Source organism: Phoenix dactylifera, chromosome 9 (assembly GCF_051530095.1).
Source record: "Phoenix dactylifera cultivar Ajwa chromosome 9, Ajwa_hap1_PhDact_Kaust_v1.1, whole genome shotgun sequence".
NCBI lineage: Eukaryota > Viridiplantae > Streptophyta > Magnoliopsida > Arecales > Arecaceae > Phoenix > Phoenix dactylifera.
In genome coordinates, this window is record NC_143198.1 from 27,180,229 (window position 1) to 27,202,804 (window position 22,576).

General features: G+C 40.9%; 1 protein-coding gene and 1 pseudogene across 5 annotated transcripts; both read right to left on the reverse strand.

The window, feature by feature from the left end:
• Window positions 1-53: 53 nt before the first annotated feature.
• LOC120112529 (seipin-1-like) lies at window positions 54-9,214 on the reverse strand (annotated as a pseudogene).
• Window positions 9,215-9,469: 255 nt separating this feature from the next.
• On the reverse strand, window positions 9,470-18,065 carry LOC103699527 (protein ACCELERATED CELL DEATH 6-like). Of its 5 annotated transcripts, none has more exons than XM_088704713.2 (5): window positions 17,781-18,065; window positions 15,815-16,017; window positions 11,049-11,361; window positions 10,316-10,845; window positions 9,470-10,234 (listed from the first exon to the last, which is right to left on the reverse strand). In XM_088704713.2, exons 1-5 carry the CDS (start codon window positions 17,977-17,979, stop codon window positions 9,635-9,637), a joined length of 1,845 nt encoding a protein of 614 aa, XP_088560839.1. In that variant the 5' UTR covers window positions 17,980-18,065; the 3' UTR covers window positions 9,470-9,634. The 5 variants fall into 5 exon arrangements, with proteins under 5 accessions (XP_088560839.1, XP_088560838.1, XP_088560841.1 ...); XM_088704712.2 differs by having other exon boundaries at window positions 11,049-11,373; XM_088704715.2 differs by having other exon boundaries at window positions 11,049-11,373; window positions 17,514-17,922.
• Between the last annotated feature and the right edge of the window lie 4,511 nt (window positions 18,066-22,576).

The following is a 22,576-nucleotide window of genomic DNA, read 5'->3' on the forward strand; positions in this document are numbered from 1 at the left end:
AATGTCTAGGTTGATAAGGATAAAATATGACTCTGTTATCAAAGTTTTGGTTATTTTGATTGAATGGTTTCCACGTTTAATAGATATCAGAAGATTTATCCATTCTTTTTCAATGGTTGTCTCTCATACGCATATCTCCCTGCAGATGGCAAACTGGGACTTAGAACATATATTTTGCTACTACAAGAAGGAATCTCTTGCTTTCTTGCTTTTGAATCAGCGACAGTTTCATTTATAAAATGAAGCTGAAGTTTGTATGCAGCTTTTTTTTGTTTATTTTCTCCAGCAGTTCTTGATGTTGCAGAATCTATACATCTTTGTTGCTTGTGGGTAAGTGGACTTCCAATATGTCATAACTCTTTTTTAGTATATATTGGTGGATTATAAGGTTGCGTCAAAGTTCTTTATCTTTAGTGCACTTTGCTTTTTAATTACATTTCGTGGAAGAGGAAAGATACTATAAATTCAGTAAAGAAGCCTTTTTTTAATAGAAAAATTAGCATTCGGTAAGGAACAATATTTACAAAAGCAACAACATTCAAGTGCAACTTGATCATGTACTGAAGATTGTAGAACAACTTAACCACCAACACATTCCGAAGATTCGGAGGCTTCAAAGTCACCAAAATCCTCAATAACTTCCCCTGTCCTTCCTACATTGCTTGAAGCTGAACCCTCAATAAGCTCTGGCAATTGCATCTCTCGTAATGGAGCCTTCCTCTTGCTTCTCCGCTCACGCCATCTCTTCATGATTTTAGGCACATCATCAAAGAGCTCCCCATCCTTTTTGTAGGTGTTGTGGGATGGGGTTTCCAGTTTAATCCCACATCGGATAATCAGCGGAAAGGTCTGTGCTTTAAATGGGGGGTGCAAACACCTCTTCTAACCGAGGGCCCTTTTGCGGGACAAAACCGTGAGGGTAGGGGGCAACCTCCGCGGACCCCCGCGCCGGCAGGGCTCGGGACTGTCATTGGGACTGTCATTGGGCTCCGGCCCTGGGCGACCTCCCTGGGCGACCTCCCGCAGACCCGAAGCGGCAATCCCAGAGCGGACAATACCTCGGGGAGGACGCGGATGCTTTCCCTGCTCGTCTGGTGTGCGGGTTGGTGTCGGGGTTCCGACCCCACATCAGATGGCGCTAGAGGAAGGGCCCCGGCCACGCACAGACCTTCCCGCTGGGGGGGCTGTGTTGTGGGATGGGGTTCCCAGTTTAGTCCCACATCGGATAATCAGCGGAAAGGTCTGTGCCTTAAATGGGGGGTGCAAACACCTCTTCTAACCGAGGGCCCTTTTGCGGGACAAAACCGTGAGGGTAGGGGGCAACCTCCGCGGACCCCCGCGCCGGCAGGGCTCGGGACTGTCATTGGGACTGTCATTGGGCTCCGGCCCTGGGCGACCTCCCGCAGACCCGAAGCGGCAATCCCAGAGCGGACAATACCTCGGGGAGGACGCGGATGCTTTCCCTGCTCGTCTGGTGTGCGGGTTGGTGTCGGGGTTCCGACCCCACATCAGATGGCGCTAGAGGAAGGGCCCCGGCCACGCACAGACCTTCCCGCTGGGGGGGCTGTGTTGTGGGATGGGGTTCCCAGTTTAGTCCCACATCGGATAATCAGCGGAAAGGTCTGTGCCTTAAATGGGGGGTGCAAACACCTCTTCTAACCGAGGGCCCTTTTGCGGGACAAAACCGTGAGGGTAGGAGCAACCTCCGCGGACCCCCGCGCCGGCAGGGCTCGGGACTGTCATTGGGACTGTCATTGGGCTCCGGCCCTGAGCGACCTCCCTGGGCGACCTCCCGCAGACCCGAAGCGGCAATCCCAGAGCGGACAATACCTCGGGGAGGACGCGGATGCTTTCCCTGCTCGTCTGGTGTGCGGGTTGGTGTCGGGGTTCCGACCCCACATCAGTAGGTATCCATCATATCCTAACCAGCAATACCAGAGAATCAGAAGCATAATGTGCATGTAAAGTGAAGTCCACACATAGAACGACCACTTCCAATTGTAAACCAATGCTTTCCCCCATGGGAGCTGAGAGTTCATGAAGATCTCTGCTCCAAATATTAGTGGGTCATTGAAATTATATACAACTGTTGGGTGATCTGTGAGTGAAAGTAATAAAGGAAGCAAGCAAACTTCAATCGGATAGGCTAAGATATTCCAAAAAACAAGTTCTTAATAGATTGGAGATCTATAAGACAGAAAAATAGATAATTCAAAATGAAATAGTTTTGAGCATCAATTATGTATTTGAGACTGAGGATTTTGAGACAATGTAACTTGGGGGCATATTAGATGCCAGACTTATTAAGTCAGAGAATCTAAAAGTAGAGTCGCAAGATCCTTTGATTGAACTAACTCTTGTGACTAAGTAACATATATTAGTAGTTGATTGGATGCTAAGTTCAAAGAAACATTTATAAAGATACTACATATATATGTATAAAGATTGTTTTGCTTGTGATCATGATGAGATACTTGGGTTAGATTGAAAATTAGTCGAACATAGGTTACCTATCAAGAGGGTTTGGCCCCTATTATCAACCTTCCAATTGAAGGATGTCTAATGAGGCAATGTTAAAAGTAAAAGAAAGAAAAGAGACTAAAAGATTACTTAAGGTTGGACTCTCCCAAAATATAGAATGGTTGTCCAATACAATCCCTATGGTGAAGAAAAATGGGAAGCTCAAGGTTTGTATAGATTTCAGAAGCATGAATACAACCATTCAAGGGATAAATATCCAGTTTTAATAGCAGAGCTCCTAATCGACCGGGTTGCTAGGCATGAAATCCTTCTCTTTTTTTTGATTAAAGTGTTAGGGAGACCCAACCTAGCTATTTATGCGAGGCATGAAATCTTAATTTTCATAGATAGTCATTCCTATTATAATCAAATTTACATATCCTAAGAAGGCATCCATAAGCGAGAAATTAAATGTCCTAGTGCCATTAGGACTTACAAATGTATTGTAATGCCATTCAATCTAAAAAATGTTGGTGCCACTTATCAAAGGGCAATGAATATAATTTTCTATAGCATGATTAGTTGATTCATGAAAATTTATATTGATGACGCAATGGGCAAATTAGAAACTAAAGATGATTACTTGGTCAACCTGGAAGTGGCTTTTTAGAGAACCAAACATCATTAGTAAAAATGAATCCCTTAAAAATGCACGTTCGATGTTTCGATAGAAAATTTCCTAGGATTCTTAGTGCACAAAAGGGATATTGAGATTGACAAGAGTAAGACTAGGGCCATTGTGACTGCAATACCTCCTACAAACAAAGAAGAGTCATAAAAATTTCTTGGCCAAGCTCATTTCTTAAAGAGATTTATATACAATATAGCTGGGAAAATGTAACAATTCTCTCCTTTACTCGAATTGAAGGAGAGTTATTAGTTTATTTGGGGAGAAGAACAGCAAAAAGCATCCAACCCTATAAAGGTTTGCTTGACTAATCCACCTACTCTAATTCCACCAAAACAAGATAAGCCACTCAAGATATAAGTTTTTACTACCGAGGGTTCGATTGGAAGTCCTAGCACAAGATAATGATGAAAGGAAAAGAACAAGTGGTCTATTTTCTAATTAAAACTTTGATTACTGCTGAATCCAAATGCGCTGTGGCTGATTGAATACTGTTGAATGTTGAATGGCTTATAGGAAGAATTACAGAATGTGTGATGGTCAGTGATTGTTGCTACTTGAGCACCTGAATGGAATTGTTAGAAGTAACAATGTCTGATGATGTCATATTCACAACTTACACATGACAAAGCCAACTAAAATTTTAACAGCACAAACAGAAAATCCCCATGTAAAATGTCCAGCTCTACAAGAACATGCTTGCTGCCCGTTGCAAATGCATGTACATGAACACACAGAAGCTTCATTACATACAACAGCTGATAAACCACAACAGGGTAAATACAGGCCAACTTAATCTAGCAAACAATCTAGTTCTCATCCTCTGCTCGCATATTAAATTCTTACCCAAAAAAAACTTCAACAGACTATATAATAACAAACACAATCCAATTCAGAGTAAAAAACCAAGAACCGTGTGAATACAAATATAAAAAATATTCATTACACCAAACCGACAAATGAAAAACCATGAAAAGCTCAAAATTCACTCAAAATATAAAATATTGTGAAATTTCAAACACGCCAATCCTATCGTCGCGTTCATCAGCTCCTCCTACAATCCAAAAATAGACCAAAAACTATAAAAAAGATAAATTCAGACTTCAGAGAGAGAAAAAGGTCGTACCCTAAAATTCTATTATTAGAGGAAGCTTCGGAGATTTTCTGTCCTCTCCGTAGAAATCTCGGAGGGAGGGAGGAAGGGAGGGAGGAAGAGAGAGAGGGAGAGCAGAATTCTAAGCTCCCTTGTATATAAATACTTGATTGAAGAATTTAAAGGAATAAATGGGACTTCGTTTAGATTAATTAACGCGCAGATTGGGAATGTGAGAGAGAGGAACAGAGTGGATGTGGGAGAACAACCATGGTTGCAAGCGGAGCAGCAGAGATCAGGTGGCCGGCCGGCCGGCCATGTCCTCCTATCGCTTGATCTTGCTCATCATCTCCTTATAATTGCACAGAAATCAATCGAGCTCCTCAAGAATTTCCGACAGTTTTATAATTTAAATCCGGCAAATCCGCCAAAAACACGTGTCCCACTCTAATTCAGATTAGGATGCACTGCTTCCGAATTTTTATCGGGCAAAGTCCGCCTAGGAAGCGCATCCCATTCCAAATAAGGATTCACCATCGGAGCAATAATTTTCCCTGAGAGAGATCTCTCCAATTTAATGTGCAACGGTTTTCCATTTGCTAATTTTCTTTTTATATAAAAAATTAGCTATTATTGTGCTCGCTTGATTCGAGTTAGACGAGGCATGGGTTTGCTATTTCCTACCCCAATTAGACTCGGATCATATCTAAAGTCCAAACTCCAGGTTAGTTGGTTTCTTGTACTTCCTCCCTGATTTACTTTTATCCCAGCTAGCATTGCAACCGTCCGATGAGAATTTGGATCAAGTAAGCCGAGTGGAGTGTGGAGTCCTACTCCGAGTACGGTTAGGATTATCAGAACGAAATCTTTCTAAGACCGAGACTGGACCGTCCGATCAGCCTCGGTCCAATCAGAACCATTCATTTACCTTCCGGAGAACTTGCGGCTTGCCGTTGAGGATCGAAATCCACGGTACGCTCGAAGAGCCGCGTCCCATTCGGATTAGGATTCGGTAAAATAGAAGCCGCAGCGCCTCTATTTATAATCCAGGGGAAACTCCTCTTCCCTCCCACGGAAAGCTTGGCTACTCGACTGCATCACCGGAAGAGACGAGGAGGAGGAGTAGTGAGAGAGAAAAGCAACAGCGATCGACTCTCCCAAACGACGATCTTGGCCATGGCGTTATATTTCGGCGACACTACTACATACGTCAGTGCTTTGCTCAAGGGGAGAAATTTGGGAGCGTCAGCAAGGCCACTGGCCCCTGTGGAAGTCCACCTTCACGTCTACGAGTACATGGATGGAGGTCAAAGGTTGGCCTGCCGGCCCGAGTTCACTGATTTTTCCATGTATCTCGGCCACTTGGTGGATCTACGAGATCTTCGTCACATGATTCCTGAAATCCTTTTCCATACTTTCTACAACGATCTGGACACTCGGCGGTTCTGGGAGGAGAAGCTCATCGACTACGCTGCCGATGTAGGCCTAATCGCTTTCAATGCTGGCGCCCAAGAGCTGGAGCTAACCGTTGAGATACATATCCGCAACCTGGCTCGGCGGCTGCTCGAGGTGGAGCAGGAGATGGTTGAGCTGGCGATAAATGCTTCTGATGAAGAAATTGGACGTGGGGACTTTGGTGGCACGCCGGCGTCGGAGGCATCGATCAGGGAGCTGGAGGTGGTGAAGTACGATGGTGTTGGAGGTGAGTTTGAAGACAACGGGTGCTCGATTTGCTTGGAGGAGTTTGAGCTGGAGATGGAAGTGACGCGAATGCCTTGCAAGCATGTCTTCCATGGTGGCTGCCTCACCCAGTGGCTCGAGAAAAGTCATCTTTGCCCTCTCTGCCGTCAGGAGATACCCATCTAGTGCGAGCGTAGTTGGAAGGAGCTGATCTAAATTCTTTGTCGTCTGTTGTTTTATTCGAAGGATTGGAGGTTTTGTGTGCTAGATATGGCTGGGCTTGGATTTCGATTACACGGTAGCTTTAATGTCTAGGTTGATAAGGATAAAATATGACTCTGTTATCAAGTTTTTGGTTATTTTGATTGAATGGTTTCCACGTTTAATAGATATCAGAAGATTTATCCATTCTTTTTCAATGGTTGTCTCTCATACGCATATCTCCCTGCAACTGGGACTTAGAACATATATTTTGCGACTACAGGGAGGAATCTCTTGCTTTCTTGCTTTTGAATCAGCGACAGTTTCATTTATAAAATGAAGCTGAAGGTTGTATGCAGCTTTTTTTTGTTTATTTTCTCCAGCAGTTCTTGATGTTGCAGAATCTATACATCTTTGTTGCTTGTGGGTAAGTGGACTTCCTATATGTCATAACTCTTTTTTAGTATATATTGGTGGATTATAAGGTTGCGTCAAAGTTCTTTATCTTTAGTGCACTTTGCTTTATTAATTACATTTTGTGGAAGAGGAAAGATACTATAAATTCAGTAAAGAAGCCTTTTTTTAATAGAAAAATTAGCATTCGGTAAGGAACAATATTTACAAAAGCAACAACATTCAAGTGCAACTTGATCATGTACTGAAGATTGTAGAACAACTTAACCACCAACACATTCCGAAGATTCGGAGGCTTCAAAGTCACCAAAATCCTCAATAACTTCCCCTGTCCTTCCTACATTGCTTGAAGCTGAACCCTCAATAAGCCCCGGCAATTGCATCTCTTGCAATGGAGCCTTCCTCTTGCTCCTCCGCTCACGCCATCTCTTCATGATTTTAGGCACATCATCAAAGAGCTCCCCATCCTATTTGTAGGTATCCATCATATCCTAACCAGCAATACTAATCAGAAGCATATTGTACATGTAAAGTGAAGTCCACACATAGAACGACCACTTCCAATTGTATACAAATTCTTTTCCTCATGAGAGCTGAGAGTTCATGAAGATCTCTGCTGCATATAGTTGTGGTAGATCAGTTGTCCCAGCCCTCGGTTTTAACCTCACTCTAATGGCCTCGGCTCTCCGACCGGTTTCCTTATATCTCAGTACCTCCATGGTTATTTTCTGGCTTTCGGTGCATATCCCCATTAAAAGAGGGATTCCCATTAGACACGTCCGCATCAATCGAACAGGTAGGCTTCTGAACCTTAGCATGCATGGCTGGCTTGATGTTGTTATAGTGTCTCCATTAGGTGCAATAGCCTCTGCAGTTACCCGTTAGGGGATCCACAGTTATGGTGAGAGTATATATATAGAGGTCAATCAATTTATGAAGATAAAGTAAACCTAGTTTAAATTCCTCAAAATAATCAATTTAAGTTGAAATCAATTCATTATACCAAGTTGAAATGTAATAGGTTATCCGACAATACTAACACTAGGAACTGTTTTTTTATGCTTAATGCAAAGGTAAATTAGATGGAAGTGTTGGAAACAAACAAGCAATTGCTTTTTACGTGGTACCCAGATAAATTGATAGATTGCTCCATAAGGGAGGAAACAACATCAAGTTGCATAATGTGCAAAGTCTTTGTTTTGCATAGAAAGTCATAGGGGAGAAGAAGGGTGGATGTTTGATCATCCCTCCCATAGGAAGGCAAACAATGGCCTACGCGCCCAGAGGGAAGTGACAAGAAGATTGAATGATTGAAATCTTGAACACCAATTATTAAATGAAAAGAGGCTGGGTAGATGGTTGTGATCTTGGAAATAGAAGAGGATTAGAAATTCAATCCTCTTCTGTTTTGTTTTCTGATTTTCTGCAGCTATGTATTTAGGGGAGGTTTTGGTTATAGGGTTTTAGACTTGCTTGATTGTACCACACCGTCTAAAGGGAGGTGGAGACTTGCTTGGATTAGTCATAATTTGTTTTGGGATGCTGGGTTTATCTCTTTTGGTTTCTTATTTACATTTCTTAAATAGAAACAGAGTGGAATTTTATCCTGTTCCCAACAGGACCGAGACAAACAATTAATAAGAGAAAGGTAGTGGATTAGATGGTTCTTAGAAAATAATGCTGGTGATATCATGATGATAGAGAGTTATAAGGTTAAGCTTTTGTTTTCAAGTAGTTCACAGTTGTATGCTTAACAAGATGAGTCTTTGAAATGAGCCAATTGCTTGCCCAGGGAGGATAGAACCAATGGTGAATGGAGCACTTAAAATTTTAAAAAAAATATAGAACTTCAATCATCATGCAGAAAACCATCAAATAAAAATGAAATTGTGGTTTTTCACTTCTTCCTTTCTCATATTGACTTGATCTTTTCTCAGTTTGAGAGCTATTTTAAGCATTTTGGTGAGAATTCTTGTTGCTTTACAATAACCCCGACACACAGATGAACTTCTTGTCATCATATATACTTTGATGTCTCTGTTTTAATATATTTTCACCACATTGCCACTAAGGCAAACCCAAGGGTGAGTAAAATAATGTGCACAGACACTGCAGCGACATTAGAGAGGAAAAAAAAAAAAAAGAAAAGACAAGAAAAGAAGAAGAGAGAAACAAATCAAGCACGCGTGCACCAAAAAACAGAGCAGTTCACAGTAGGAGACCATGATCACACGTCCATCATTCTGGAACAGTTCAATCAAAGACAAAATCAATAGAATCAACCAAAATATAAACTGCAGGGTCATTAACTATAAAAGCATTCAATCTATTCTCAGAACATAGTATTTAATCGAGTAAGAACAAGGAAGAGTCCTGCGAAAACTCATAATTAGAATAATAATTTAACCAATAAATATTTGCGAAAATCCAAAAATCAAGAATTCATGGAATATTATTACAAGTGAATGGTTCTGTCCTAAATAAAATAAAATAAAAAGAGTAATGATTTAATTCACCTGAAACACACCAATCCGGCGATTATAATCGGACTTGGGCATGATGAGAACAAGCGAGACCCGGGCGGTATGGCCGGCGGGCACCGGCCTCCCCCTCCGCTTGGCGCCGCCAAGCGCGGCAACGGTGCTCGGGTGGGCCTCGGTATAGTTGAAGTGGAGCGGAAGTCACAAGGACATGTTATGTCCTAGGGCGCAAGTCCATCTAATCCATCAATTTCTACTCGGACAATCAGAACTAAGTAAAGAACATCTACCATGGCTTACCTTAAACCAAATTATTTTGCATTTTTGTGTCACAACCGTGCAAGGCAACAGGTCAATTACTCAAGTCCCCTCCTAGTCCAATATTGTTAAGAGAGGACACCAACAGAAACCATCAAGTCATGATCAATCCCGGAGACGGATTTGGAGGGGAGGGAATGAAAAGATGGCGAGCGGCTTGTTACTCTATTGATTCTTTTGAATAATTTGCAGGACAAGATACATAGAAGAAAAAAAAAATCGTTCCAATAACTCAAAACTAAATTTAGTTTCAAGTCTAACTTGATAAATATCGAATTCAGTACAAGTTATTCTCGATAGCTAGACCTGTTGGAGGAGATCCGGGCGAAACGTCCCACCATAACGAAGACGGAGCTTGCCGAGCGGCCACATAGCCAAGATATAGGTGAGGAAGGGAAGGGCACAACACGGCAAAGAAATAAGGATAGCAAGCCACAAGTTTCCTGGTGCTAGCACTGCGAACATCGCGGATGCAAATGCCACAGACATCGCCGCAATTGCACACCACAACAGCTTCCTTGTGGATGCTCTGTAGTGGAGCAAGAAGTCGATGTCTTCCCATCCTGCAAATATACAAAGAAAAGAAACGGCGAGTGAGGCGACCATAGCAATGGTGTCCGATATCAAGAACGCCTTAAAGGCTGCTTTCTTTGCTAGAATTGGCAAGCCTTCGTCAGGGCCCTCGTCGCTGCTAAACCCTCCAGGCATCGTGAAGGCCGCGGCGAAGGTGACCGTGGCAATGAGGATGGCCGTCAACGAGGTGTTTTGTGTGTATCTTTGAGTTAGTGATTGGATTTGACAGATTGCTTCCCGGGCTAGTCTTTTTTCGGCCGTATGCCATATGTCACCTGTAGCCAGGCCGGGGATGGTGGCATGAAGCAACAGCGTATACGCCTCATTCTGCATGGCGTTGCGATATGATTAATCCAGTCAGTCGTAATTCGGAGGATCATGATTAAGAAAACAGACCCAAGGAGTTACCCATTTCAAAGTTTTTGCAGGTTCCACTCGATTAAAGAAGATGTCGAGAGCACTAAGTCTCCCCTTCAAGGCCGCACGGTCCACACTTTCATTAGCCAACAAAGCTCGAAGTATTTCCGGATTGCAAGTCTCCGCAGCCAAATGCAAGGGAGTGCTCTCGTCGTCATCTCGCTGGTTGAGCAATCCATGAAGCGCAGGTGTCTTTAGGATGTACTTAACAAAGTCCACCTGCTCTTCAAGTATCGCCACTTGAAGTGCATTCCGGCCCCGTCCATCAACTAAAAAACAGGAGTCTGGGCAGTGGCGAATGAGCTCTTCGGCTATGCGTACATTGCCTCGAAAAGCAGCACAATTAAAGGCCGCGTCGCCTTTTCGATTCATAATGTATGCAAGAGAGGGATCAAACCTTAGATGCAACCGCAACATCTCCAGTTTATTGCCCGCTACTGCGTGAACGAGTGCGATAGTCCCATGGTCGTTCTGAGCTTTGGCGAGCTCTGGCCTCTCTCTCAACAATGTTTCCACTATGCCTACCAGTAAAGATTAAAACAAAACAAAATCAGGAATGCATGCAGTAGTCTCGGGGAAAAAAAGAAATAGGAACGCACTGGTGCTAAGACATGAAATGCGTGCAGAAGATTTAGTTTGTCGAAGTGGCTTCTGCAGAGAATTAATAGATGTCAAAAAAAATAGGCAACTGATATAGAAGGAATAGAAGTAATAGAGAAATTACTTGAATGCTCGGAAATAGTAGCAGCATGCAGAGCAGTGTGGCCATAGTAGCCTCCATGATTAGATGAAGGAATTTGCACCAATGCTGTGACAGCATCAGCTAAACCTCTATAGGCTGCAATGTACATTGGCGACTCATGGTTGCTGTCAATCAATTCTGACTGCTTGGGCTCCGCCTGCAGCAGCTCCAGCGCTAAGCTGCTGTGGCCATGCCGCAAGGCATGGTGCAGAGCAGTGTTTCCCTTCTTATTCGTTGTCATCATCATCTGTTTTAGAGGGTTGCCTCCCTCTATGTCGCCGCCACAACGAGGCACCTGCGTTGCAACCTGAATAAAAAAAGTGGCCATAGAGTGATGACCAGCCATAGCAGCGATGTGCAATGGAGTCTCTCCATTTGAGTTTGTGGCCAAAAGGAGGGGTGGGCTGCTCAGACACAGCTCTTTTGCAAATTGCTCGTGCTCATATATCACCGCAAAGTGAAGGGCTGTGTTATTTAGTGGAGTTTTGCCAAGAAGGATTTTGGGACTTTCTCTAACCAACTGATTAAGGACGGCAACATTGCCGGACACCGCTGCATCGAGCAATCTGGTATCCATGTGTTGTGTATGCCTAATTGTTGCTCTAAGTATGGCTACCGGGTAGTATTAATAATAATACAGAGAACTTGATTCTAAATAATTGAGTTGACTCCAAGGGTATATTTTTAACTTCTTTTATTTTTCAACTAGGCATTTGTTATTTTACGCAGCTTCAAAATATTCACTTTCCATTTTGACTGCTAAGTTTGGACATCTCCTATCTCATTTCCCAATTTGTTAATACCAATTATTTAACGCTAATCATTAGACAATTTATTTTTTAAACCTAAACGATCTGGGTCCAACAACTACAACGCACAATTATTGCCACATAAATATATCTATTTGCAAATAATTTACATTAAAGCGGGTTGCCATTACTCTAGCAGCTGATCTACTCTACCTTCGCCCGACGGACTGAAGAGATGCATAGATGTCCAGCTGGGGCCCGCAACGAAGGAGAGCGGGAAGTTTCGTGGGGGCCACACCACCAACGTGTACCGCACGTTTTGCGATCTCGCCGTAAGAAACACGGCCTCTCGAGGGGGGTTTCCTGAAAGGTGGGCACGGGGGAGACCTTGACCCCAGCTGTGAGTGGTGCCACTTGTCACCGTAAGAAACACAGTCCCTTTTGTTTGTCGTTTATATAACGTGGGGTGGGTTATTTTACGGAGACCTTGACCTCCTCTCGTGGCCCGAGTCTTCCTACGTTGCGACCACGGGGCCAGCGGTCGAGTAGTGCCGCTTTCATTAGGTAGGGGTGGGTTATTTTACGGAGACCTTGACCTCCTCTTTGTTGCTACCGCGGGGCCAGCGGTCGAGTACGCTGTGGGCATCTTCCGAGCTCTTCCGATGCCGGGCCTTCACGGCCTGTCCTGTCGAGCTAATGTCACTAAAGAGAGGGCATCTTCAGTAAGTATTATAATATTTGAGGGCCAAGTTGTAACACTGAAAACAACAAAAGATTGACCCGTTAGTTTAAAATTGAATGGCCGTGATCTGTGAAACAGGGATGCAGCTCAGTGGTGAAGCGTTTATGGGACCTAACCAACTTTGTCTCCACAAAATTTTGAGGGAAGTTTCTCACTTTTCCCATCTTTACCTTAAAAAAGAAAGGTTTATGGGAACCTCGTCCTCGAGGACATCTCGGACAGGTTTATATGCATGCATAAATTTTTTGTTCATAAACAATTACGATCTTTGAATTTTACTAAAATATTCTAATCATCTAGCTAACTTTTCATTAAAAAAAATAAACATGATGAAAAATAAAATAGAAAGAAAATCACCATTAAGTTATAGTTATAATCGCTAAATCTTTTCAGCTCTATGTTGCTTGTCCTACATTATGTACGGGCACGAGTCTACAATTTATTTGTATGTTTAGAAAAGCATTGCCACATTTCAATATATAAATCGAAATTGAGCTACAATTTCAGTCTTTTATTTTGGAGTTCTTCATTCTGCATTATACGTGGTTATATGCTAGGTTCAATCTGTAGAGAGCATAGCAACAAAATAATTATAGTAATTTTTAATCAGGAGATAATAAAAAAAAATTATCCGTCCAACTACTTGGATAATATTGCAGTGGTATGGACAGTGATATTTAGATTAGTATTTGTATCTTGATCCCAGCATGATCCAAAAGCTAGTGTAGAATGGTCTGAACACCATCAGTGGGGTATGGAGCATGGCATAGGATGCTGAAAGCTTAAAAAAGAAATGTTGAAGAATTGTAGCCAAATCCATCTTAGCTTCCATCATGGCAAAGCTTTGTCTGAATATAATGTCCCCACTAAATGGAAAGAAAGCGCTTTGAATTTTCGATGCCTTGGAAACTGCTTCAGAAACATCTCGAGATTGAATTAGACGGTATTTTCAACCCAAAAATTCCACATCATGGTGTATAAAAGTACAGATAACATAAGCTGCACTTCGGTGAAAGGTAAGACTTCCTGGTTTTATTTCCTTGTAAACTTTTTGTATAAACATAATCTTCCGGTATATAATCTAAGAATCTCGTAAAGAACCATGGTCGCTTGTAAAACAAATTTGAAAAATAACAACAGTTTTGATAAAAAAACAAACTGTGATAACAATTAAAGGAAAACTACCTCGAGGTAACGATGGTTTCACTTATGTGAGATATCGCGAGGCTAAGCTAACGAAGCTATAAGCTAATGGAGAGATTCATTTATTAGTAGAGTTGGAAACAGGCTTAAGCTGGCCCAAGAACCATCAAGTAGACCCTAAAAACTGAGGATAATGTAATCTATTTTTCTATTGCAATCTATTATTTCAAAAAACCAAGAATGAGGACCTCAAAAAAAATTTTCCATTGCACCGATTTTTCTTCACTTCTCTTTCGTTGCATTACGGCTTACCAAGATATTGGCAGATGACTTATTGAAATCTAAATAATTGTTGGTTTGGATGTTTGATCTACATGTCCATCTTGTATATAAGCTAAAAAACTATAGAGGAGAGATAGAATCATACTTATATCCTACGAAGTGGGCTAAAATACAACACTTATATCCTGTGAAGTGGGCCAGAATACTGCATTTATATTCTGTAATAGGGCCAGAATCAATAATAGGCAGAGTGCCAATGCATAACCCCCAACTGAGACGGTTCAGAACATAGTTAGGTCGAGAGTTCAAATCTAATATACATCCAAGTTTTTTTTTTTATATAAAATAATAAATGTATCATAATTCAATCAAAATATACATATACGATGTAAGAATAGTAAAGTATAACAAAATATTTTATTTTTAGATGATAAACCGTCCTCAGGTAGGCTGAAATTTGATTTGGACGGTATGCTTGAATTGGCCAAATCGGCCCAGTTCTGGATTTATTATCAGAAATTTGACTGGTCAGATACAGCTGACTGCTAGGGATACCGTCAGAATTCTGTGGTCTTTGTTAGGCCTTTGAGAAAGTATCAAATGGCTACACAAGCATTCTGGGACCAAGTCTATCTGGGTGGAAAGTGAACAAAATTGTTAATGAAAGAACCAGAGGATCATCAGCTATGAGGGATGGGAGCTTTTCCCTTGAAAACACAATATCCCCTCTCATCCCTTCTACAGTTTAGATTATGCCATATGTACCAAAAGGCCTGTCAACCAGCTAACTTTGCTAGTGGTTGTAGCCTTATAGTGCAGCCAGCCTACAAGTGCCCTCTGCAGCCAGATAGGAAATCTAAGAAATGACAGCATAACAGAATGGTAATACGAAGTATGTAAATCAAAAACTCATCTAGACAACCTGATTTGGTCCTACACTTAATATATTACCCATCACCAAAAAAATTAGCTAAATCAGAAACAATTTATTAGGGATAAAATGCAAATAATGATTACAGAACATTAGGCTGTCTTATCTGGAAACTTAAGGTGCGGAGGTCGAACAGTATTCCTTCAACAGCATAGACCAGCAACAGGGAGAAGAAACATGATATAAGCATGAATATATAATCAGTCCATTATGACACAGCTAAAAAGCAATGGCCACCTCTGCAAGTTAAGCCATCAACTGATTGCTTGATATTTATTGTAAATTAAATAAAATTTACACGTATATCATTTCAACATTACTCTAATTGTGAAATCTAAATCATGTCAACACTGCACAGTCACATAAAAAACAATTTGGATGAAATCTCAAAGCAGCTACTGCAGGGGTATTAGTTTCTAGGTTCCAAAAGTAGGGGAAAAGGGTATAGAAGTGTAGCAAGCCATCTCCTCTTTAATACCTTGTGCTCAATAGTCCATACTGATGTTACAACTAATGTTTGGAGCAGGAAAAGAAACAATTTCTGAATGCAGGATATTTACAATTTCACCAACTTATATATAACATTTTGCACAATTAAACTGCAGTGTCTCCAAGTACAAATTCTGAAACTAAGTTTCACATGGCACTAGGTATACTACAGTTCCTAAAGCAAGTTCAGTGAATTTTGTAACACTTATATCTACTAAACAATGAACATACACACACACACTACTCATATATCTGATAACAGCAATTTCTAATGTGTCATATAAGATATAATCAATGTAAGAGTCTCCTTTGAAAGATTTAGAATGTGAAATGAATAAAGCTTTCTGATTATGCATTTTCAAAGTGAACTACTTAATAGGTATACTGATATAGAAGAGGAAAAGAAAAAGACCTTCCTTGTGCCAGTGGAATTTATATATAGGTAAATTGGCTTTTCTGCATCCTCATATTGAAGATAAAGGAATTCTGCTAGCATCAGCTCTGTCACCGATGGAACAAGAGACATACCCAAGTATACGATTCGGTTTTTGTACAAGTAAGATGCTAGATCTGGAGGTGGTTGCTCCCACACACTTCCTCTCAAGAAGGGATAACCTGTTGACAGATGAACACAAACCACGAAGAAACTATAATCAATTGATCAACTATAAGCAGCCAATCATTACATGTTACATGAGAACTTGATCATAGTTAATTTGATGCTGAAACAACAATTATATAACAGTTGCTATATGCATGGACTGTATAGTGCTCGGCACCAAGTTGTGATGGTCCAACAATCAAGAGAAGTATCCTATTCTAGTGTCATAAATGAACAACTAATTTAATCCTATGTTCATCATGTGCTAAAGCCTATCAAATTAAGAAACCCCATTGAGCCTAGGAAATATGATCTAGTCCCCAATGATTGAGGTGCCAGCGCATAACAAACTATAATGTGAATTTCATAATTTATCAGCTAGGTATGGGCATAATTCAGCAGTTTGTATGCTGTAAACTGCATATTAGTCTATGCCACCCAAAGTGGTCCAGAACAATGTAGTCAAAGGTTGCTGTAAAGGGGCCTAGGCAGTTTGGCTACATGCTTGCGCAGCTCCAATCCATAAGAGCCTACTAGCTTTAGGGGCCCCAGGCAGCAAAGCCAACCAGTCGTGTAGATCAGCACCTAGGCAGTTGCTTGGGCGCCCAAGAGCCACTAGGTGCTTTTGTATCCAGTTTGGCAGTCAGCCACTACTTATGACAATCTATTTCTTTTGACTTTAAAATGATGATATGTTATCCTTTTGCCACAATTGTGCTCCCTACAAGTTAGATTCTAAATGGTATCAAAAACAGGACTAAGGGGAGCAAGTATCAATTAACTTATACGCGTACGCTCTCTTCTTTACAAAACACACCATCTCAATACTCTTTAGATAATGTTAAGAGAAATAGATAAACTAAAAGTATCAGCCTATTTTTCCAAATACTCAATTGATTAAGCAATCAAAAACACCCATTATACACTCCTTCCATCTCATACCAGTCATGTACCGCTTTCCCTGTTTAGATGGTTAATGCATTAATGGGATGCTATAAGCACCTTACCATGAGATCAGTGCATACCTTTTCCAAACATATGCACAATTTTACAAGCTGCCGTTTGGAAACTTTGGGATACGTATGTAAGACGGTGATTACAATATTCTACATGAAATGAATTACTATGTAAACTTCACATTAGGCCTCTGCCTAGGATCACTGCTTAGAACTGACTTGTATATGGTGAATTAAATTGATTAAGAATATGAGACTCAAGTTCTACTTTTCAAAGCTCGTATCAATATAACTTCCAAGGATACAATATCGTGCATCAGCGAGAATAGAGAAGCACCAAAAGGCGTTTCTTTATGCAAACAGTGTCTGCCTAAAAAACATTCCTTTGTGCAAAACGAGCTCAAACACGAAATCTCAAAAGCCAGAACTTCAATAACATAAAAGAAATTAAAAACAATTAGACTTTAAGTTTGAAAAGCCACCCACAGTACACTCCAAAACCCTAGAAAAAAAAAATAAAAGGAGAACGCAGAAGGCCACTGTGCGTAGATTACCATGGGAACGACGCCCCTCTTGCCTCGGCGGCCGGATGGACACGGGCTTAAAGAGGGGATCCTCAACTTCTGACCGGAGAACTCGCCGGAGACGCTTCCTCCGACAAAAGGAGCGACAAAGGCGCTGCTAAGAGAGGATGCTCTCGGAGAAGCTCCGGGAGAAGGGGTGAGGGCGGCCTTGAATCGGGCCCTCGTGCCCCGAGAGTGGGTGGGAGGAGAGGAGAGTATCCGCGCATCCAGGGAGAAGCGCGAGGGGCAGAAACCCACCTCCATGGCTCGCCGAGTGGGAGTGTCCGCCGGGCGCCGTGGCGGAGAAGGGCTTTATTAGTTGGAGAGAGGAATTCGGGGAGGATGGGAAGCAGGGAGTCGATCGGCCCCAAAACTTTGCGCCTTGGAGGGGAGCCGGGATCCTCTGCGGGGCACATTTTGCACCGCAGAGATTTATACACCCCTTGGTGGCCGCCATGTCATCCGCTTGTGGAGACCGACGGTCGGGAGAGGGTGAAGGGGGACAGGTGATGGCGTGGTGAAAACAGATAGGATGCCTAAAAAAACACTTTTAGCGCGTTTGGTTCGGAATGAAAAAGTAACGGATTTTAAAGGACTAATGTTTGGAAATTATGTATAATTTTTATTATATTTTTAATAAAAATTATATCTCTGAGAGGATTTTTTTGAAAAAAAATAAAATTATTTCGATTTCCGGCTCACGAAAAAATAATTTTTTCATATTTCTTATGAAAATTTTTTTTTCATGAAATATAAAAATTATATTCCCACGAGAATACAAATTTTTTGTCTCTCTTCTTTGACACCAATGTGCTTGGATTTGTGGTATCAAATTCATTGTAGAGTGAATAAAGCAACAAGTAAGATACCTTCTCTCTTCCTTTTCCGTATAAGAAACTGTTTTTTTTTTATTTTATTTAAGAAGAAAAAATGATTTAGAGAAGTCTTTAGTGCACAAGAATACACTTAGGCTTATGTAATGCCGGCTTTGCAACTTACCTTTCAACTTGACTCCCAGCCGCCATATATTGTACCTAGGGATGCAATCAAGCTGAGCCAAGTTGAGTAGCTAGAGTTTCAGACTCAACTCGATTCAAAATACTAAAACTCGAAACTAGTCACCTGCCCCATAAGTTTAAATTTATTCATGAATTAACTCCATCTTACGGTCAAACTCACTTTGCCAGATGGATTCAAAAACTGTGAGGCCCAATAGTCCCACATCGGAAAGACTCGTTCTAGAGCCTGGGTATATGAGGCGAGTGTCTCCAAATCCTGCATACGCGTTTTGAAAGAAAAACAAAATCGGAGAGGGATGAAGGACGCTTGCATGAAGCCCCGAAACTGGACAATATCTGGCAAGGGAGCCCCGTGTTTCCCTCCTCATGTGACCCCACGTGGGCACTGAGTGCCTCATGTGCCCCACAGAGGCGGGGACGTGATATTTGATATCAGAATCGAGGACGGCTATTGTCCGATGGTGGAAAGGGTGTGAGACCCAATAGTCCCATATTGGAAAGACTCGTTCCAAAGTCTGGGCATATGGGGCGGGCGTCTCCAAATTCTGCAGACGCGTTTTGGAAGAAAAACAAAACCAAGGAGGGGATGAAGGATGCTTGTATGAAGCTCTGGAACCGGACAATATTTGACAGAGGAGCTACGTTTTTCTCCCCTCATGTGGCCCCCATATGGGCATTGGGTGCCTCACGTGCCCTGCAGGCGGGGGTGTGACAAAAACTTAGAATGCTTTTGAGGACACATCGAGTCAAAGCAGTTGATATTTCGCCGCATAAAAATGTAGGAACCCAATATACAGAATATTTTTGTTGGATTTTTCAAAGAGATATCAGACAGTGTTGGGGGCCTTCAAGTTGAAATAAGATTTCCTTGTCTTTTGCGACTTGTCTTAGTTATCTGGAGTGTTTCCTGCTCTCTTTATTCAGGAAAGTTGTTCTGTTCTCTTAATCAGTTCTTAGTAATGCATATGAGTTATGTCGGGGAGCTGTATGAAAACACAACTCAAAACAAAAACTGGTTGAACACTAAGTTGTGATTGGAATTTGAAGACTAAAAGATTATTGTTATTGCAAGGCAAGCTCTGAGTACCACAAAAATTTCGGAGTTGTGATTGAAAACCGGATTATTCTGAATATTTTATTCTATTCATTAACTCCAGAGAAATTGGTTGAATGGACTAAAACTGTTATGCTGAATACTGCAGAAACAAATAGCCTTCTTCTCTGGCAAAGAAACACATGCGAGTAATTTTTTCAAACAGAACATTATCCGTAACCACAGATGACCATCTTTTTTCTGAGAGTCGCAGAGCTAAAAATGAGTACCACTTTCATTCAAAAGAAAAAGTGCTACAGCACTCATGAAATTGTAGATCTCAGGTCGCTTGTTGATATATATTTCTAACTTCGCAGTCGATTAGATAGACAACTAAGGGAACCTAAAACATATACTCACAATGTTCAGCGGTTCAAACCATCACAATTGGGTCTATTTTTTTCGAAGACTTATAATACCTGCGCTGCAAAGTAGAAAGTTTTTCTTTTTTTTTTTGGGTAGAAAACGGCATTAATATTACTCTAATGTGAGTACAACTTGCCAAATCAAAAAAAAGAAGCTGAAACAGAGAACTAGGTATATCCGCTACACCCGCCCATATGAACTCTCCAGCGCATCGAGCAACAAAAGAGGCGACCCAATCCACCGCACTATTCATCTCCCGGTAAACATAAGCTGCGTGAAAGAAACCTATCCCCTCGACTAGTCTACCGGTCTTACGAAGCAGCGGGTGGCTGTCGCCAGATCGATCTATCCCCCGAAGCCAATCAATAACCATGGCTGAATCCCCCTTGAGACATATTTTGTTAGCCCCGAGGACCCTCCTAGCATAAGCGATGCCCTTCCAGGTGGCTTGGAGCTCCACCTCAATGACAGTCTAGCTAGTCGTGCTCGCCCACCAGCTGCAAAAAGTTTACATTCTTCAATCACCTCTTCCGTCGATATTCCAGTGTTTTTTGAGTTCCCTTGTTCTTTTGAATTGGCTTCCATCATCAAGCTCAACAAGTCACCATTAGTGGCTCCACCAATTTCTGCAGCCTTCTTTCTTTTCTCGATAATATACTATACTATACTATAGTATTATATACTATATTGTACTTGTTTTCTAATAAAGGCTGGGTGGCTCTGTCTCCTTCATCAAAAAAAAAAAAAAAGGTATTGTAGAATTTAACAATATCCCCTATTTTACTAGCAATTCAGTGATCTCTTTTGATACCTCAAAATTACTATTCCTCCGTGTCTCGTTTCTTTTTTGCTTTTTGAATGACATAAATAAGCTGGTTAGACTCAAATTCATTTTTTTGATGAAGTTTAGACATCTAGCTAAAAGATTATGATTTTGGATTGTAGAATCTAATGATCTCCTCTAACTCCGCAAAGTTTTTAGTCCTCTCGCGCCATTTTTGTTTACTTTTTATCCCACAAAGGACAGTTGGTTAGATATCGAAGGAATTGTTAGCAACGCTGGTCTCACGTGAAAAAACCGTGAGTAATATAGAGCTTTGCTACTTCTCACACGTGCAGCCTCGACAGTGTTAATCCAATAGGGAGCAAGGGAAGAAATAGACGTTAGCTGCATATGTTTTTTTATTTTCATTATTATTGTTTATATTTCTGTGTTAAAATAGTGCTGCTGTTTTATTGTTGTTTAGATTTCTATGTTAAAATAGTATAGAATATGCTAGTATAGTATATTATAATATATAGTATATACTTGTATAGTACAGTATATACTAGTATATTATAGTATAGTATAGTATATTCTAGTATAGTAGTATATACTAGTACAGTATAAACTAGTTTGAATTGGATTCCATCATCAAACTCAACAAGTCACCACCAGTGGCTCCACCAATTTCTATAGCCTTCTCTCTTTTTCCGATTACGTTTAAAAGTGCTCAAATTAACTTCTCTATGAATTTCTTTTCTTTGATGTTCTTTGGTGAGGCAGTAACATGCATTAACAGGCAACGATGGCATACCTAATACCACTATTCACACAATTATGTGATATGAAATGGAACTTTGGACAAATGTAATTGCAAGAGTACTGATTCTCCAGGAACATTAGATTCTCCAGGAACACTATTCATTAAAATTTCTTGGCCAAGCTCATTTCTCAAAGAGATTTATATACAATATAGTTGGGTAAATGTAACAATTCTCTCCTTTACTCGAATTGAAGGAGCGTTATTAGTTTATTTGGGGAGAAGAACAGCAAAAAGCATCCAACCTTATAAGGTTTGCTTGACTAATCCACCTGCTCTAATTCAAACAAAACAAGATAAGCCACTCAAGATATAAGTTTTTACTACCAAGGGTTCGATTGCAAGTCCAAGCACAAGATAATGATGAAAGGAAAAGAACAAGTGGTCTATTATCTAATTAAAATTTTGAATATTGCTGAATCCGAATACACTATGATTGATTGAATACTGTTGAATGTTGAATGGCTTATAGGAAGAATTACAGAAAGTGTGATGGTCAGTGAATGTTGCTACTTGAGCATCTGAATGGAATTGTTAGAAGTAACAATGTCTGATGGTGTCATATTCACAACTTACACTAAACAAGGCCAACTAAAATTTTAACAGCACAAACAGATAATCGAAATGTAAAATGTCCAGCTCTACAAGAACATGCTCGCTGCTCGTTATAAATGCATGCACATTAACACACACAAGCTTCGTTACGTACAGAAGCTGATCAACCATAATAGGGTAAACACAGGCCAACTTAATCTAGCAAACTAGCAAATAATCTAGTTCTCATCCTCTGCTCACATATCAAATTCTTATCCAAAAAAAAAAACTTCAACAGACAATATAATAACAAACACATTCCAATTCAGAGCAAAAAACTAAGATCCATGTGAATACAAATATAAAAAATATTCATTACACCAAACCGACAAATGAAAAACCATGAAAAGCTCAAAATTCACTCAAAATAAAAAATATTTTCAAATTTCAAACACACCA

Coding starts and splice junctions, on each gene's coding strand:
- LOC103699527 (XM_088704712.2), bottom strand. CDS start 17,979: ATGGCGGCCACCAAGGGGTGTATAAATCTCTGCGGTGCAAAATGTGCC. Junction 10,846..11,048: donor TACTATTTCCGAGCATTCAA/GTAATTTCTCTA, acceptor CTTTACTGGTAG/GCATAGTGGAAACATTGTTG. Junction 10,235..10,315: donor CTGCAAAAACTTTGAAATGG/GTAACTCCTTGG, acceptor AACGCCATGCAG/AATGAGGCGTATACGCTGTT.